At 40.3% G+C, this 19,470-nt stretch overlaps 1 protein-coding gene across 1 annotated transcript in view; it reads left to right on the forward strand.

Moving 5' to 3' along the window:
- The window catches only part of LOC112223327 (RPE-retinal G protein-coupled receptor-like), a 34,051-nt gene that overhangs the window by 11,436 nt on the left and 3,145 nt on the right, over positions 1-19,470 (forward strand). The window contains exon 5 of the mRNA XM_024386326.1: positions 12,411-12,528. Coding sequence (XP_024242094.1) covers positions 12,411-12,528 — 118 coding nt within the window. The remainder of the gene's footprint in view (positions 1-12,410; positions 12,529-19,470) is intronic.

Here is a 19,470-nt window from a genome sequence, read left to right on the forward strand (position 1 = left end):
CTAGCATCTTGTCCTGACAAAATATCCTGTTTACTACGGGAACGTTCTTTTTCCAAAAATGAAAATACTACCCCCTAGTCACAAAAGGTTCAACTGAGTTGTATAGGGCAGAAATGTGTGATCATATGTGTGCTCAGGTCTTGTTTGCAGGACTCTCTAAGCTCTCTCTGGCACAGAGGGATGAAATGGACATTCCTCTGTTGTCCCATGAGCTGGCAGAGGCCGTAACCCAGATGTCCCCTGGTCATGCACCGATGGACTCCCAGTGGAGTTTTATAAAAAATTCTGGGGAATAATTGGACTGGACTTATTTGCGTGTTGCGTGAATGTGTCGGGGTAGGAGAGTAGCTGATGAGCTACCGTCGGGCGGCTCTGACTCTCCTGCCCAAAAAAGGGGACTTGTGTGAACTGGAGGCCTGTGGCATTGCTCTGTGCGGACTACAAGATATTTGCCAGGTCCTCTCTAACAGACTGAAGTCCCATCTGGACTCGATAGTCCATGAGGACCAAACATATTGTGTAGCGGGACACTCAATCACAGACAACTTGTTCTTAATCGGGGACATGTTGGACTTGTCGAGCGATTCTAATGTGAACTTTGGACTGGTATCTTTAGATCAAGAGAAGGCTTTTGATAGAGTGGACCATGAGTATCTGTTTAATGTGATGTCTGTGTTTGGGTAGAGTTTTTTTGACCTGTGTGAAGCTGTTGTATGCTGGGGTGTCATGTATTGTCAAGGTGGGAGAGGGCTCAATAGGCCAGTGAGTGAGACGGGGCATTAGACAAGTGTGCCCTCTATCTGGGCAGTTATACACTAGCCATTGAGCCTTTTTTGGGACTGCTACACAGGAGACTGCAGGGAGTGTGCTGGACAGGCATGGATGTGGTGACAGGCATAGCAGTGTCAGCATATGTAGATTATGTTTCTGTGATGGTCAGGGATGGTCAGGATATGCAGGCACTTGAGACCAGTCTGAAGGTGTACGAGGGAGCTTCATCAGCTAAGGTAAACTGGGGCAAGAGCAAAGCTCTGTTATGGGGGGGATAGGGCCCCTCTGCTTCCAGGGGGTTTGCAGTGGGGTTGTGAAGGGCTTAAAGTGTTGGGGGTGTACCTGAGCTCGGAGAGGTGGGTCACGAAGTACTGGGAGGGTCTGTCACAGGCAGTGGTGTCAAGACTGGCCAGGTGGAGGTGGCTCCTGTCCCAAGTGTCATATAGAGGGAGGGTGCTGATAATCAACAACCTGGTGGCATCTTCCCTGTGGCATAAACTGTCTGTCTGCTCGCAGACCTGCAACGCAAGTTGGTGGACTTTTTCTGGTCGAGCCACAACAGTGTTGTACATGACCATCCACGAAGGAGGACAGGGCCTGGTGGAACTGGAGAGCAGGGTGGCTGCTTACTGACTAAAGTCGGCGCAGAGACTGCTGTACTATACTGATGTTGGCTGGAGGAAACCAGCATGCGCACTGCTGAGGAGAGCTGGCGGATTAGGGTTGGACCGGCACCTGTTCCTCATGAAGCTGGAGAGGCTGAGTACAGCAGGTCTCTCAGATTTTTACTCTGCAGCTGCTAAGGCCCACACGAGAAGGGGGTGGGGAGCCGAGCTGTGGGTGTGGGAGGAGCCTATCTACCACAACCCAGCCATCCCTTTGAGATCGGTTCAGTCGGCCACCCTGCAGAGGCAACTGATGGCAGTGGGTTTACAAAGGCTGGGTGACCTGCGACTAATGGGAGAGGAGGGGTGGAAAACCCCAGAAGTCCTGGCACAACAAACAGGAATAACGTATCTTAGGCTGCTGGAGAGATTCCTGGAGGAGGTCCAGGGGGCACTGTCTGAGCCGGTAAGGGGGGTGTTTGAGCGGCCAAAGGGGGAGGGGCCACCAATGTTTCCGCCACTGCAGGTGACGGCAAAGACTGGAGACTGGCAAGGGGGTCTGGAGGACTTGTTAGATTTTAACACTCTGAACCTGTGGGAGTTTGAAGGGGTGGGAGGTAAAGCCCTCTACAACTTCTGCGTTAAGGTAAGGAACATTAGGAGCCTAACAGGAGTGAAGGCACATCATTGGCAGGGGGTATGTGGGGCGGAGAGTATGGTGGGTTTTAGATGGAGGGGTCTTTACAGACCCCCAGTACCAAAGAGGTCAGGGTACCTTCAGTGGAGGGTTCTTCATGGAGCCCTGGCCACTAACAGCTGGTTGGTAGAGGTTGAACTGGGAATTGGGCAGGGGTGTCCTTTCTGTGTTATGAAAGAAACTGTGATCCATGTGTTTTCTGTGTGCGCCAGGTTAACTTGTTATGGCTGCAATCTCGATATCGGGATAAGTGTCATCAACAACCGCTGAATAGCATAGTGCTACATTCAATAAATATTACTACAAATATATTCATGAAATCACAAGTGCAATATAGGAAAACACAGCTTAGCCTTTTGTTAATCCACCTTTTGTGTCAGATTTTGAAATTATGCTTTTCAGCGAAAGCAAACCAAGCGTTTGTGTAAGTTTATCGATCGCACTACAAAACATTAAGTACACTTAGCATCAGGAAGCTTGGTCACAAAAATCAGAAAAGCAATCAAATGAATCGTTTACCTCTGATGATCTTCGGATGTTTTCACTCACGACAATGCAGACAAATTCCAAATAATATCTGTAATGTCCACAGAAACATGTCAAATGTTTTTTTATAATCAATCCTCAGGATGTTTTTAAAATATATAATCAATAATATATCAACCGCAAATGTCTTTCACAGTAGGAGAGGGGAAAACAATGGCTGTCCAAATTCTGTTGCCTCGAGCAAAACTCATGTGACCACTTGACGCGATGTTATCGTTCTGGCTCATTTTTCAAAATAAAAGCCTGAAACTATGTCTGAAGACTGTTGACACCTTGAGGAAGCAATAGGAAACGGAATCTGGTTCATATCCCTTAAAATCCAGCAAAGGGAGGCTATGGAACATGGAGTTTTCAAAATAGAAGCCACTTCCTGTTTTGATTTTCCTCAGGGTTTCGCCTGCAATATCAATTCAGTTATACTCACAGACAATATTTTGACAGTTTTGGAAACTTTAGAGTGTTTTCTATCCAATCCTAATAATAATATACATATATTAGCAACTGAGACTGAGGAGCTGGCCGTTTACAATGGGCACCTTTTCATCCAAGCTACTCAATACTGCCCCTGCAGCCATAAAAAGTTAATGCAATTAATGTCTATGTTGGAATGTCTGTGTAAGAGGTTGGGAGTAGTTTTTACTGTTGGGATGTTTACAATGGGTACAGGTATTCAAATAAGGAGAAGGCCAAATGTATTTTGTTGAATTTTCTGTTTGCTCAGGCGAAGTTGGCTATTTGGCTAACAAGGAGGAACAGGGTCAAAGGTGGGGGGATAACAGACCCTTTACTATTATTTAATGGGATAGTCTCTGCGCGCCTTAGGGTAGAATTTGAGTTCTATAGAATGATAAGTGTGGAGATATTTCAGGAGATATGGAGTGTTGGGGGGAGCTGTCTGTATAGCTGGGGAAGGTGTATTGGACATACGGTTGTAGAATTTTTTTTATTTTTTTTGGTTATTGTGATGTGCTGTGTTTTGTATCGTGTGGTAGAGGGAAAGTTTCATTAAAGATAGACAAAAAGTCTCACACACTCACTCACTCTCTCTCTCTTAAACTAATAGATTCAAAGCTGATGAATCACTTTCAATTTGAGGATCGATATTTCTTTCTAATAAATTGTCTTGTTTTTCTGAAAGGGTTGTAAGGGAGATAAAGAACAGAACACAGAATAATAGAGTTGTGGTTGATTATTACTCAATTTTTAAAAATCCAGAAAGATTGTGCTTTCGTGATCCTTATTAAGTTTTACAGAGAGTTTAAAATGGCAATGCTGACAAATTGCACTCTGTGATTTGAGCAGCGCTCTCCATAGACAGAATGGGGAGAGCAGAGTGCAGACCACCCTACTTAAGCCAAGGTTAGCAGAGTAAAAGTTTGAGTAAAAACGGCACTCACCTTGATTCTTTCAGTGCTTGCCACAGTCTTCCCTGCTACCACTTCAGTCATTGTGATCTGCCGCTGCTGTGGTAACTGTTCTGACATTCTCATATGCTTTGCTGATTCAGAGGGACTGTTGATTGTCGACTTTTCTAGTGTCCAAAAACATTTGGAAATTGATTTGCACGGTCGTTAGCTGTTATTTTTGTTGGTAAATTTCTGTTCATTGTACTGCCTGTCAGCCATCAACAATCACCAATCATCTTCACATGTGAATACGCTTACAGGCCAGGGGGGGAAAACTCTGTGGTTGAATTGGGCCATTTTCCATGGCAACAGTGCAGTAATTCGTCAAAATTACAAACCCGCTTTTTATTGGACCCTTTTACGTGCTAAAAGTGCTGGAATTGGTCAAAATTGGGAGCTCTCGCATAATATGCGCTGATGGTTGATTTTGCATTGAATTATGCGATCGCAGAATCCTGGAGGGACTGAATTAATAATGTGGAAATTGAGCAAATTGAGGAAACTAAACAGCTTGGAGTAACTGGATTGTAAAACTGTCATGGTCAAAACATATTGATTCAACAGTAGCTAGGATGGGGAGAAGTCTGTCCATAATAAAGTGCTGCTCTGCATTCTTAACAGTACTATCAACAAGGCAGGTCCTACAGGCACTAGTTTTGTCGCACCTGGACTACTTTTCAGTCGTATGGTCAGCTGCCACAATCTGGGACTTAGGAAAATTGAAATTGGCTCAGAACACGGCAGCACGGCTGGCCCTTGGATGTACACAGAGAGCTAACATTAATGACATGCATGTCAAGCTCTTCCTGGCTCAAAGTGGAGGAGAGATTGACTTCCTCACTATTGGTATTTGTGAGATGTATTGACATGCCGAATATACCGAGCTGTCTGTTTGAACTACTGGGACACAGCTCGGACACCCACGCAAACCCCACAAGATATGCCACCAGAGGCTCTGCCCAGGTAACAACCTTGCCTACTCTAAACAATGACTTAGGTAAGATTTGTAAATTATCCTTATGTCTGACATCATCATGTAGGAGCGCCCCTTTCATTCTCCACATGTCCAATTCTCCCTTGGGTGTCCATTCATGTCAATCCTGTACCAATTCTCTGTCAAGTGTCTTATCTATTTTAAGAAGTATCTGTGCTCCTTATGTATTTTCTTAAATATATATATTTATCAATTTAAACAGTAACCCTTTTCCCTCCTATTTCTCAAATACCACTAAGCGTCTCACAGTTTGACTTTATCTAAAATCATTGATTTTAGAAAAAACATGTCTATGAGTGGCAATCTCTAAAGTCCTTACATTTCCTTAATCAATCTATCTTGATCCTAACAATAATCCTAAATCATCACAGATGTCATATATTCCTGTTAAATGTAATACTATTTTTTTAAACTCCTAATAGTCAAACAAAGCCAAAACAAATGCTAACCATATCAAATCCTTCCAACACTAATAAGCTCTTTCCTTCAGGGATCCACAATATCTTATCTGACAATAACATGAATTAACCTTAAAATCAGTTTCATCAATAATTTAATATATGTTGCATCGTGTGGAATACCTTATATACAGTAATTTATCACCCCTTAGAACTGAAACTTATTTTTCTATATAATTTCCTGCCCTATTGGCTTAATATATCTCCTATCCATACCTCAATGTATATTATCTCCCCCTATTTATTCTCAATGATAAATAGGATTTTTTTCTGTTGTAAAACCAAATCAATAATTGCCAATTCAAAAACTTCACAGCTAATGTTGTAAAACAGAATCCTGAACCACTTTCTTATCTGTGGTTCAAACAATAATTCTAACCCTAAACTATAACTCCATTATAATGAATTTACCTTAAAACTAGTAACCCAAATGACCACAAATTCATTATACAAATGGCTCTCCCCTGAGGCTGATCAGACCCCAAGAGAGAGCCATGATAAGGTCAAAGGTCATACCACCCTTTTATAGTCATGTTCCATACCACATTAGACATATTAAAGAACCCTTTATCCTTAAAATAAAAAAAATTACTTGTGTAATTAAAATTCATAAAATAAAAACTCATAAAGTTCCATATGTGTGCGTGCCTCTTTAAATACCTTTGCACTAAAACAAATAGTCCTAACAAATGTTTTATATGTGTATATTTGCAAACCTTGATGAATAAACAAAAACTTCCAGGCCTTTTTCAATTTGGTCGTTTATGGCCTCAATCTCACCCACTCTCCCCAAGATTATGGTCCCAGGAAACATCTAAAAGAGAGACAATAAACTCCCATTCTCCCAGAAGAACACAAAACACGTAACTAGCATTCACTATGCTACATCGATTCAGAAACTCAAAAGTGAACTATAAACCAAACCTAATGATAATTCCTCTTACCTCAAATCTTTAATCATAAGATTTAAACAACGTCAATGTATATGTATACTTAACTAAACATGCTACCCTTAGATACAATTAACCTGAAAACATTATGATCTAATGTATTACTTTTTCCCTCTGTCGCAAATGTCGTACATTTCTCAGTGTAAGAAATCAGTAATTTAATGCCAGATATTTAATAAAAATGTAAACGTATTCTCCCATGGCTCCTTCAACGTACAGATTTTAGATAACTTCCATCCATCCCGGAAGAAGGAACCCTACTTAAACACACCAGAATACAATGTTTAATTAAGTTAAATCAACTCCTAAAATAAACTATAAACAGTAACCAAATAAACAAACCACTTTAATCAGCAAAAAACAAACTATACAAAAACTCCCTACTATAATGCTTCAGATGACAATATTACTCAGAGACTCATGTTTACATCTCAAATAAACAAAACACAGTCTGCATGTTCCTCAAAAAAGAACAACTTGCCCCTGTTACAGATGTCTATGTATCAGGGGAAAAGCTCAAATAACCAAATTCAACCTAGCTAATTTCCCAAAACATATGCAATTGTTTTTTACTATAGAGGTTGCTTTTCAACATTAATACCCGAACATTGTTCCAGATAATGGAAACAGATTTTAATGTTAGACTACATGAACTTTCCTGCTCAAATTAACTGGTGTTACTTAAACAATCAAACCAGGAATCAATAACCATCAGAATCCATTATCACTATGTTTTACGATTCAGACATTCAGATCTCCCTTTCTCATAGCCAAATACAGTCCAAATAAATGCCACAAATCAATGATGCCCACCTAGCGAATCTGCTGCTAGTTTTTTGCATCTTTCCTGACTACCCTGACGACTTACAGCTACTTTTCAAAATGTATTTGGAAATTTTTATCAACTTCTGAAAAGTGACTCAAAACAATAATACACGCATTTTTCTTCTTAAAGACAAACCATTTTCTCCGTCACCCCCAGTCACAACATCATTTCTGTGGTGACAAAAGTGCCTTGCGAGCGATGTCATCAACAAGCGCTCAACCTAGACCCAAGCCGCAACGACTTTCAATGAATTGTAAATCATTGTTGACTGTCTACAGCAACAGTAGTAGATAGGTTCGATAAACCAAACCCAATTTATCACATCTGTTGAATCTTGAATTAGAACTTACAACAACAATCAACATCTCTCATCTCTCAATTCGCTAATATATTTAAGAACATTTCAATGGGCACAAATCTATCGTAATTGTCTCTTCATTATTATTTAGAATTCATTAGATTTAAATAACTCTCTCGTCTTTGATTCAGCATTTTAATTACGACTCTATTCCCAATACATTATTCAAACAGATCATTTTTTGAACAGACATCGTCTTACCTCAATTCGCTCCGTCCTTATTTTAAGTTGAATGAATTAGTCTTTCAATTTGAACCAAACAACCTATTTAAAACGTTCTGTTTATATCTTATACCAATACTAGTGACTATAACTTTCTCTGCAAAACAAACAATTACTTTAATTACAATCAAAAACACAGATTTTTTAGTTAACGCCTTGGCTGGGAACCAAACCCTGGACTGCAGTTTGCAAGATAGCTATGCTCACCACTATACCACCAACGCTATGTAAATCACTAAGATTCTCCGCAAATAGACCCATTTTAAAATTGTCTGTATTCGTAACTCCGGCATCGGGACAACAGAAAATAGCCCTAATTTTAAAGCCCAAGCTTTTCCTCAGCGAGGATTCTCATTAATCTCGCTCTCTTCTATCAGAAATTAGGAATAGTTACTATTGTGACTCTTGATAAGTTATTAGGTCTCACACGTGAGCAAATTATCGTTCCTTCTTTAAACTTACTCCTCCATGTCGGGCTAAAATAGGTGTTTCTCTTATCTCTTCCCTGCATTATTTCCCTTCTCCCGTTAATTCCTCCTTTGAGGATTTACTACCCATGTTAGTTAAATCCTTACCGTTACTAGTAGCTATGGTATTTAATCACTTATCTATGCCTTTCAATTTTTTTTACCTTCTATGTGTGTGTATTTCTATGAATCTGCTATTTACCGTTACTCAGTTACTTTAGTTGCTCTCCTGTCTGACTATGTGTGTGTCTCTTTAATGATAATCAATGTGTATGGGTTTCTATATTTATTTCTCCTTTCTGGAAACTTCGTCTATAGATTTGACTTTTGATCGGACATTAAATTTCACCCGTATACAATTATAAGCTCATTATAAACTATTGTTCCTTGGGACTTTCAACGTTAATATCTCATATCTCACTTCTTTAGACTATGTTTCCCTCACCACCTCCATGGATATGACTTTCTTTCAGTATTGAATAGGTTCAGTTATTTCGTTCGCCTAGGATTACCCTACCTTCTCACCAAGCCTAATTTATATTTAGGTATGTCTTTTGAATTAATGGCTATCCTATTTGTACAGAACGACCGTCCTATCTAACAAAACTTACTATATCCCTTCCTTCCGTTATGTTTATTTGTGGTAGAATTCGTTACCAAGGTCATTTCGGACATCTCTTCCCTTCCTTCCTATCGATTTTGGTTAAAACACAGTAGAAACCTAGTGTATTTGTCCAGAATATTCAAGCACCTATCATTGATTAAATCCAAACTCCTTTAGAACATTCAATCAAAAATATCTTAAATAATCCCTCCCAAATTCGAGAATAAAGACTATTTACCATCGTCCTGTAGACTGGGAAAAGCAATGCCGGTTCGATTCTGTCACCTTCTCTGTCGCCCTTAGATCCTATACCGGCCTGGTCTTTTAAACCCTCGTTCAGAGGCCAGGTCTTTAAATAACGAGTCCAGACCCGTCCGTGCACGGCTTTCGGCTTTCCCTTTGGACGACAGAGGCAAGTTTGTGGAATCCGCTCGAAGGGCCAATTGTTACTGTAATTTAAATATACCAATGTGTTTTCATTAATTGAATTACCTTAATCTATTTTATGAGAATTTGTAAGATTCTTGTTTGCATTAAATAGACGGAGACCAGTCTTATCAATAATAGCAAACAGAATTTATTCTTGGAGCGCGCTGCCATGTTACCACGAGCAACAGTTTATATACAATAACATGACATCATTTCATTGCTTAACAGAATCCCCTCCTTTCGACTGGGACAAAGGGAACTTTAAAAGTTAATTCTAAGTTCATTCTGACCCCCCTAGCACATGCACAGGACATACAACACAACTGAATTAACTTTTGACTCGTCACCATTATCGATCACAACTTAGCTGACAGTTCTAATTAACAGAAAACCTAGGAATGCACTCACAGCCTTATCTAAAACACCCCAGAGCTCAGTTTCGTCAGTTCAACCATAGGATAACTACCTTATCTATTTACTTAATCCACAACCCATTAGTTTCTTCCAGGTTGGAATGGTGTTCATTAACTTTAACTTCTTGCGACTCCAAACCCGTATCTGGGAGCGTAATCATAGCCTCAAGCTCATTACCATAACGCAATGTTTCCTATTTATGAAAATCACAAATTAAATGAAATAAATATATTGAAACACAAGCTTAGCCTTTTGTTAACAACACTGTCATCTCAGATTTTCAAAATATGCTTTTCAACCAAAGCTACACAAGCATTTGTGTAAGAGTATTCATAGCCTAGCATAGCATTAAGCCTAGCATTCAGCAGGCAACATTTTCACAAAAACAAGAAAAGCATTCAAATAAAATAATTTACCTTTGAAGAACTTCGGATATTTTCAATGACGAGACTCTTAGTTAGATAGCAAATGTTCATTTTTTCCAAAAATATTATTTGTGTAGACGAAATAGCTCCGTTTTGTTCATCACGTTTGGCTAAGAAAAAGACCGGAAAATGCAGTTACTTACAACGCCAAACTTTTTTCCAAATTAGCTCCATAATATCGACAGAAACATGGCAAACGTTGTTTAGAATCAATCCTCAAGGTGTTTTTCACATATCTATTCGATGATAAATCATTCGTGGCAGTGGGTTTCTCATCAGAGGCAAATGGAAAAATACTGCAGCTGGAGATTACGCAATAATTGCGACGGAGGACACCAAGCGACCACCTGGTAGATGTAGTCTCTTATGGTCAATCTTCCAATGATATGCCTACAAATACGTCACAATGCTGCAGACACCTTGCGGAAAATGTGGAAAACGTAAGCTGACTCCTAGCTCCTCCGCAGCCATATAAGGAGTCATTGCCATGAGGCGGTTTCAAAAAATGCGGCACTTCCTGATTGGATTTTTATCTGGGTTTTTTCTGTAACTTCAGTTCTGTGGCACTCACAGACAATATCTTCGCGGTTTTGGAAACGTCAGTGTGTTTTCTTTCCAAATCTGTCAATTATATGCATAGTCGAGCATCTTTTCGTGACAAAATATCTTGTTTAAAACGGGAACGTTTTCATCCAAAAATTTAAATAGCGCCCCCTAGTTATAAAAGGTTAATTACTCCTTGTCTGTGTCTCACAATCCCTTCTTATGAACTGATATTGTGAATCAGATATAATAAAACAGAATATAAGTTTACTTAGTTACAGTTCTATTTAAAATTAGAATATTGTTTATTCATTTATTCATAATATTTCTAACAGTGTCACATGATCTGTCACATGATCTCAGTAAATTTACACTTGTTCTGAAAGGCTCCAGAGTCTGCAACACCACTAAGCAAGGGGCACCACCAAGCAAGCGGCACCATGAAGACCAAGGAGCTCTCCAAACAGGTCAGGGACAAAGTTGTGGAGAAGTACAGATCAGGGTTGGGTTATAAAAAAAGATCAGAAACTTTGAACATCCCACGGAGTATCATTAAATCCATTATTAAAAATTGGTAAGAAAATGGCACCACAAAAAACCTGCCAAGAGAGGACCACCCAGTAAATCTCACGGACCAGGCAAGCAGGGCATTAATCAGAGAGGAAACAAAGTGACCCCTGAAGGAGCTGCAAAGCTCCACAGCGGAGATTGGAGTATCTGTCTATAGAACCACTTTATGCCGTACACTCCACAGAGCTGGGCTTTACAGAAGAGTGGCCAGAAGAAAAGCCATTGCTTAACAACAAAAAAAAAGAACACGTTTGGTGTTTGCTAAAAGGCATGTGGGAGACTCCCCAAACATTTAGTCAGATGAGACGTAAAATTGAGCATTTTGGCCATCAAGGAAAATGCTATGTCTGGCGCAAACCCAACACCTCTCATCACCCCGAGAATACCATCTCCACAGTGAAGCATGGTGGTGGCAGCATCATGCTGTGGGGATGTTTTTCATCGGCAGGGACTGGGAAACTGGTCAGAATTGAGGGAATGATGGATGGCACTAAATACAGGGAAATTCTTGAGGCAAACTTTTTTTTCATTCTTCCGAGATTTGAGAGACGGAGGTTCACCTTCCAGCAGGACAATGACCCGAAGCAAACTGCTAAAGAAACACTTGAGTGGTTTAAGGGAAAACATTTAAATGTCTTGGAATGGCCTAGTCAAAGCCCAGATTGCCTTACACCAGTGGAACCCATCCAACTTGAAGGAGCTGGAGCAGTTTTGCCTTGACGAATGAGCAAAAATCCCAGTGGTTAGATGTGCCAAGCTTATAGAGACATACCCCGACATACCCCAATAATTGCTGCAAAAGGTGTCTCTACAAAGTACTGACTCTGGGGGTAAATAGTTTCGCACTCAAGTTCAGTTTTTTGTCTTATTTCTTGTTTGTTTCACAATATAAAATATTTTTCATCTTCAAAGTGTTGGGCAGGTTGTGTAAATCAAATGATACAAACCCCACAAAAATCTATTTTAATTCCAGGTTGTAAACCACAAAATAGGAAAAATGCGAAGGGGGGTTAATACTTTTGCCAGCCACTATGGAGTATTGTCTATTTCTGTATGGTAAAACATTCGTCTTTGCTCCCCAGGTGCACTTGTTTCATAACATCCTGTGTTCTTTCTTCTAAACAGCAACTATACATCCTACCTGATCCCCATGGCCATTTTCAACATGGCCATCCAGACCTTTGTTGTCATGTCCTCCTACCAGTCCATCGGCCAGAAATTCAAGAAGACTGGAAACCCCAGGGTAAGAAGCATGTCTGCTATTATTTTCATTCGTGGCTAAGCCCTATTCCAATACTGTATTTTTATTTGTATTTATTATGGATCCCATGCCAAGGCAGCAGCTACTCTTTTTATTTAACCTTTATTTTACTAGGCAATTCATTAAAGAACTAATTCTTATTTACAATGACGGCCTACCAAAAGGGGAGTTTTATACCCTAATCCTAAGAGGGTTTTATAAATAAGCACCAACCAGTGGGTCTTGCGACAGGTATACAGAGATGACCAGTTTACAGAGGAGTATAGGAGCATTGGTGGCACATTTGATGGCCGAATGGTAAAGCACATCTAGCCGCTCGAGAGCACCCTTACCTGCCGATCTATAAATTGTGTCTCTGTAATCTAGCATGGGTAGGATGGTCATCTGAATCATGGTTAGTTTGGCAGGCGGGGTGGAAGAGGAGCGATTCCGATAGAGGAAACCAAGTCTATATTTAACTTTAGCTTGCAGCTTTGATATGTGCTGAGAGAAGGACAGTGTTCCGTCTAGCCATACTCTCAATTACTTGTAGGAGGTGACTACCTCAAACTCTAAACTCTCAGAGGTAATAATCACACCTGTGGGGAGAGAGGCATTCTTCTTTCCCAACCACATGACCTTTGTTTTGGAGGTGTTCAGAACAAAGTTAAGGGCAGAGAAACCTTGTTGGACAGTAAGAAAGCTTTGTTGTAGAGCCTTTAACACAAAATCCAGGGAGGGGCCAGCTGAGTATAAGACAATAAATGGATGAGAGAGCTTCCTACTGCCTGAGCTATGTTGTTGATGTAAATTGAGAACAGAGTAGGGCCTAGGATCGAACCTTGGGGTACTCCCTTGGTGACAGGCAGTGGCTGAGACAACAGATGTTCTGACTTTATACACTGCACTGTTTGAGAGAGGTAGTCAGCAAACCAGCCCCAAGACCCCTCAGAGACACCAATACTCCTTAGCCGGCCCACAAGACTGGAATGGTTTACAGTATCAAAAACTTTGACCAAGTCAATACAAATATCAGCACAACATTCCTTATAATCAAGGGCAATTGTGACATCATTGAGGACCTTTTAAGGTTGCAGTGACAAATCCATAACCTGAGTGGAAACCAGATTGCATACCAGAGAGAATACTATAGACATCAAGAAAGCCAGTCAGTTGATTATTGACAAGTTTTTCGAACACTTTTGAAAAACAGGGTAAATTAGAAATAGGCCTATAACAGTCATGATCAGCTTGATCTCCCTCTTTTTAAACGAACAGTGGCTGCCTTCCAAGCAATAGAAAGAGGAGTGGGAGGCCCAGGTGCACAACTGAGCAAGAGGACAAGTACATTAGTGTCTAGTTTGAGAAACAGACGCCTCACAAGTCCTCAACTGGCAGCTTCATTAAATGATACCCGCAAAACACCAGTCTCAATGTCAACAGTGAAGAGGCGACGCCGGGATGCTGGCCTTCTAGGCAGAGTTGCAAAGAAAAAGCCATATCTCAGATAGGCCAATAAAAAGAAAAGATTAAGATGGGCAAAAGACCCTGGACAGAGGAACTCTGCTTAGAAGGCCAGCATCTGGTTAGAGCCAGTTTGCATTCTGTGAAGGGAGTTGTACACAGCGTTGTACGAGATCTTCAGTTTCTTGGCAATTTCTCACATGGAATAGCCTTCATTTCTCAGAACAAGAATACTGACGAGTTTCAGAAGAAAGAACCCACAAATGCTGACCCAAATGCTGAAGCTCCAGATACTCAACTAGTCTAAAGAAGGCCAGTTTTATTGCTTTTTTAATCGCTACACCAGTTTATCTGTGCTACCATAATTGCCAAAGGGTTTTCTAATGATCAATTAGCATTTTAAAATGATCAACTTGGATTAGCTAACACAACATGCCATTGGAACACAGGAGTGATGGTTGATGATAATGGTTCTCTGTACGCCTATGTAGATATTCCATAAAAACTCTGCCGTTTCCAGCTACAATAGTCATTTACAATATTAACAATGTCTACATTGTATTTCTGATCAATGTTATGTTATTTTAATGGACAAAAAAAAAGCTTTTCTTTGAAAAGTAAGGACATTTTTAAGTGATCCCAAACTTTTGAACGGTAGTGGACATCCAAGGGCAAGCCATGCTGCCCTGTTCTTAGCTGATTGCAATTTTCCTAAGTCCCTCTTTGTGGCACCTGACCACACAACAGAACAGTGGTTCAGGTGCAACAAAACTAGGGCCTGTAGGACCTGCCTTGTTGAAAGTGCTGTAAAGAGCAGCGTTTCATTATGGATAGACTTCTCCCCATCTTAGCTACTGTTGTATCAATATGTTTTGACAATGACAGTTTACAATCCAGGGTTACTCCAAGCAGTTTACTCACCTCAACTTGCTCAATTTCCATATTACAAGATTTAGTTGAGGTTTAGGGTTTAGTTAATGATTTTTCTCAAATGCAATGCTTTTAGTTTTTGATACATGTGACTCACCACCTGGATTTGGTCTTTTGGAGCAACGTTGGAATTTCCTTCTTTTTTTTTACATTGGATAAAAGTAGAGACTCAGAGCTACAAAGTGAAATATCATACACTGCATCTGAGGAAAAAATGGGAAAGTAATTCTGCTTTGAAAGTTGATCAACATGTAAACTAACTTTTGATAACTGTCTTTTAATGTTTTGCTACTGCTATTGGAGAGCCCTTTGTGTACACCCATTCAGCATTGTTCACACCCTCTTAAGCCTTAGCCCCACCCATCTCTTTAAGGGTTGATCCGAGCGTTCTGTACTAACTTGCCAGTTAATTCCAGACATTTAAGAGAGAGAGAGAGAACAGCTCGCTGAACATTACTCGCCCTAGCAGAGCTGGTTAGGCTGTTATGTTATCCAGAGCGTTGGTGACTTCAACTGTGCAGTCAGATTGTCAGTTGGTAAATGCAGAGCATTTCGCATTCAAGGTGCACACTGTACGCTCAGGCCAATAAGTAGGGTTGAGCCGAAAGCACCCAAGCTAACTGGCTAACATTAGCTAGCTACTTCCAGACACATAATGAGAGAACACCGCACTCTGACCATTTTACTCACCCTAGCAGAGCTGGTTAGGCTGTTTTCATGTTATTCAGAGCATTGGTGACTCTAACAGTGCTGCTGGCAACAATTGAATTACGATTTGAATTACGTTTACTGACACCGGACATATTCAATGGGTGTTCAGCATTAAAAAATGTATCAGTTATTCTGGTTTCTGGCACACTAAGATTAGTTTTTTGTTAAGAAATGTAGCTAGATACCTAGGTAGGTAAACAATGAATCCCAACGCATGACATAATGTTAGTTAGCAAGCCAACCAGCGAATGTTAGCTAACTAACAGTACACTGTAACTTGAAAAAAATATTTTGTCAAAATTAGAAACGAGTAAAATCTGAAAATATAGCAAGCTACAATATCTTATCCATGGTCTGAAATTGGAGTAGGAAGCCAGAGCGAATTTACCAGCTAGTACGTCTAACAACAGTTGCAGTGATATTGTACTGAAATGGATACTTGCATAGTGGAGTCTTGACATGTAGCTAGCTAAACAACGGACCATAATCACAACTCATGACATTACTACCCTGCATGAATTTGCAGGTAGCAAACCAACCAGTTCTATGGCTATAACTAGTCAAGCAAATGTGTCTGAGATACAAAGAATAAGATCATACACATAACATTACATAGCGACCCAGCCAGCTAATGTTAACTAGCTAACAGTACACTTGAAATTAAAACATACTGTCAAAATTAGAAATGTGTAATATCTGAATGTAGCTAGCTAGACTATCTTACATCATGGTTGGATGCGTCTTCTGTCTGATGCTAGTCATGTTTGCCCTTAGTTTGAAGATGTAATCCAGACGGGTGCTTTCTCCATCTCATTAGCTATCATACTCGAATTCCATTGATTTCAAAACTCAGTCGTCCAGAAAGTGGAGAGCATACACAACATTAGCTTGTGAGCATGCCAGCTAATGTTAGCTAGCGAACAATACACTTTAACTTGACATTAGGTTTATGCAGTTTTACTACGTGATACATTTTTTTAAAGACTTGCTCAACACGATTACCTAGAAATAATGACCAGCTCCAATAGACAAGTGCTTGCTACATGGCAGACCAATCCAACCTCATCTCTCAGCATGTCCAGCCCACTTATCTCAGCCAATCCTGACTAGCGGGAAGGTTGCTGACTTTTTCTGTGGCTAAACCAACTAGGCTCATAATTTAACCAGGTTACTGAAAAAGTAATTCCCCCTTACACTCAATAACTAGCGTACAAGTTTGATATTACGGCACATGTTCGAGAAAGCATTTCTGACAAAAAAAACGCATTTTGCTAAAAACATTTTTTTACCATTCAAACGGCTCTCCTGCGAAGTCATTACTTGCAACATATGCCTAGTTTACTGAATCGGGTCACTAATTTAGGACTAACTTATTCCTTGCCAGCCATTCTGAAACTAACTGCATCGCTTTAAGTGTAGCAGTCATTTCAATCACCGTAGTACCTCCCGAGTGGCGCAGCGTTCTAAGGCACTGCTTCTCAGTGCTAGAGGTGTCTTAACAGATCCTGGTTTGATTCCAGGCTGTATCACAACCGGCCGTGATTAGGAGTTCCATAGGGCGGCACACAATTGGCCCAGCCTCATTAGGGTTTGGCTGGTGTCGTGTCTTTGGCTATGCCGGAATAAGTGATATAACATGCTATTCTATAAAATAATTGATCTGTAATTAATATCACCAGATTGAGCTAATCATGTAAATGTAATTAACTAGAGAGTCGGGCACCACGAAATAATATTTATAGAGCGGTTATCTTCCGAATAAACTCTTAAAGACCTAGTAATATTTTGCATCAATAGCCGTCCATATCAATCGTCACCTTAATTCAGTCTCACCTGAAAGTTCTAAATCCTTTTATCTGAACGAACCCTGGCTAACAAGCTGAATCAGCAATACAAAATTGGGTTTCATTATTTATTTACTAAATACTTAACTAATTACACATACACACAATTAATCATAACTTGATTACAAATTACGTCATAAAGGAAAACGTCCCTAGCGGGCGGAACAGATATGACAGCTTGTTACACAAAGGAAAAGGGACTGGGTTCAGTGAAAGGTGGGAGACTGAGGAACAAAGGGAAAAAGCAGTGCTATCGTAAATACAGTATCTTATGCATTCTAAATTACCGCCCTTTGGAAAATGGGCAATAAGCATTTACTCTGAGCTGAGCTTCAGTAGGTTGGTGGTAGATGGAAGTCCGTGTTGTCAAACCGAGTCCTTTGAAGAATGTCTCTGGTGGTCAATTGGATATATTGTAGTAACGTCGTTGTGTGGTAGACGGTTTACAACCTCTGTCTCTTCACGTGGGCGGGCCACTGAGTGAGCAGCAATATCTCATGAAAACCCACACATGAAAACTCACATTTTAAAAGCTAAAATCACAATTCATCCCATCACAAATAATTTCATATTCAAACATTTAAATTGAACAACAAATCCATGTGAATCCGATAACTCTGATGTGTAGACTTTCCACTGTAGAGTTTATGTCATCTTATCATTGATGAGAACGTCTCAGATGACAACCGACTGCATATTTTCAATCGTTCGGATTACCAGAATATAGTTAATTTCCCCTCACATTCTGACGTTCTCAGAATCTCTATGTTAACCAAGGGTAACCTCAGTAGGGTAGAGAGAGGAAAAAGGGGGGAAGAGGTATTTATGACTGTCATAAGCCTACCCCCCAAGCCAACGTCATGACACCGGGGTAGGCCGTCATTGTAAATAATAATTTATTTAGTTAATTAAAAAAATTGTATAGTGTTGAGTCATCCGCATACATAGACACACTGGCTTTACTCAAAGGTAGTGGTATGTTGTTAGTAAAGACTTTAAAAAGTAAGGGGCCTAGACAGCTTCCCTGGGGAATTCCTGATTCTACCTGGATTATGTTGGAGAGGCTTCCATTAAAGAACACCCTCTGTCAACATGCACAATCCCTATAGTTCCAATGTTAATCTATTTAGTTTTTTTGCCCATGCAAGGTGTAGAGCATCAAGGCCCCCGGGAGAAGGGATTAGGTGAGTTGGTTTGAAAAGCAACCACTGTGCCGTAAAGGAAGCCACTATACATACGTCCCGCGGGACTGGAGGGACTGAATCAGGTTGCCTCTATATGTTGCATAAGACATTTACTCATGGTGCTGTAGTTAGGTCTAAGACCGCGCTAGTCGGTGCACAAATGTGACTATGCTGCAGGAAAGCGTGAGCTCTTCTCACTAAGGCAGCACTGTTACTGTTATGTAACCTTCAAATAGCATCACTCACACACAGACATGCTCTCTCTCTGTCTCTCTCTCTCTCTCACACACACACAGACACACACACATCCAAGACCTGAAATCCACACATCACCTTATCACTATTTTGGAAAAACAAAGCCCCCTCTCCTCTCAGACTCCCCTGACAAACAGAGTGTTGGGTTTCTTCTAGAAAAGTCTACAAAACTGTAAACTATGTAATTAACATTCCTTTATGGATACAAAAGTTGTACACATGGCAATCCAATCTTTGTGTCATGTGTACTCAAATAACACATACATAAACAAACCTGTTACCCCCAAGTATATTGCAGTATGAATATGAAACATGGGATTACTCAATGGTCAGTGAACAACGTTTCCCTGTGTACCTGTTTTGGTGCATGATGTCTTTGTTTACGAGCTGAACTCGGAATGTAGTTCTTTATGAAATTATGGTAAGCTAGATATTGTGTTTCTATCCCAGCCGTTATCCCATGCTTGTGACCAGACCGTCACATGCATGTAAGCCCCATGATCCGAGATGTTTTTCTTTCTTTTTTTGTTCTCTTCATGGCTGAACAGTAACAATTC

The sequence above is a fragment of the Oncorhynchus tshawytscha genome, linkage group LG24 (assembly GCF_018296145.1).
Source record: "Oncorhynchus tshawytscha isolate Ot180627B linkage group LG24, Otsh_v2.0, whole genome shotgun sequence".
Classification (NCBI taxonomy): domain Eukaryota; kingdom Metazoa; phylum Chordata; class Actinopteri; order Salmoniformes; family Salmonidae; genus Oncorhynchus; species Oncorhynchus tshawytscha.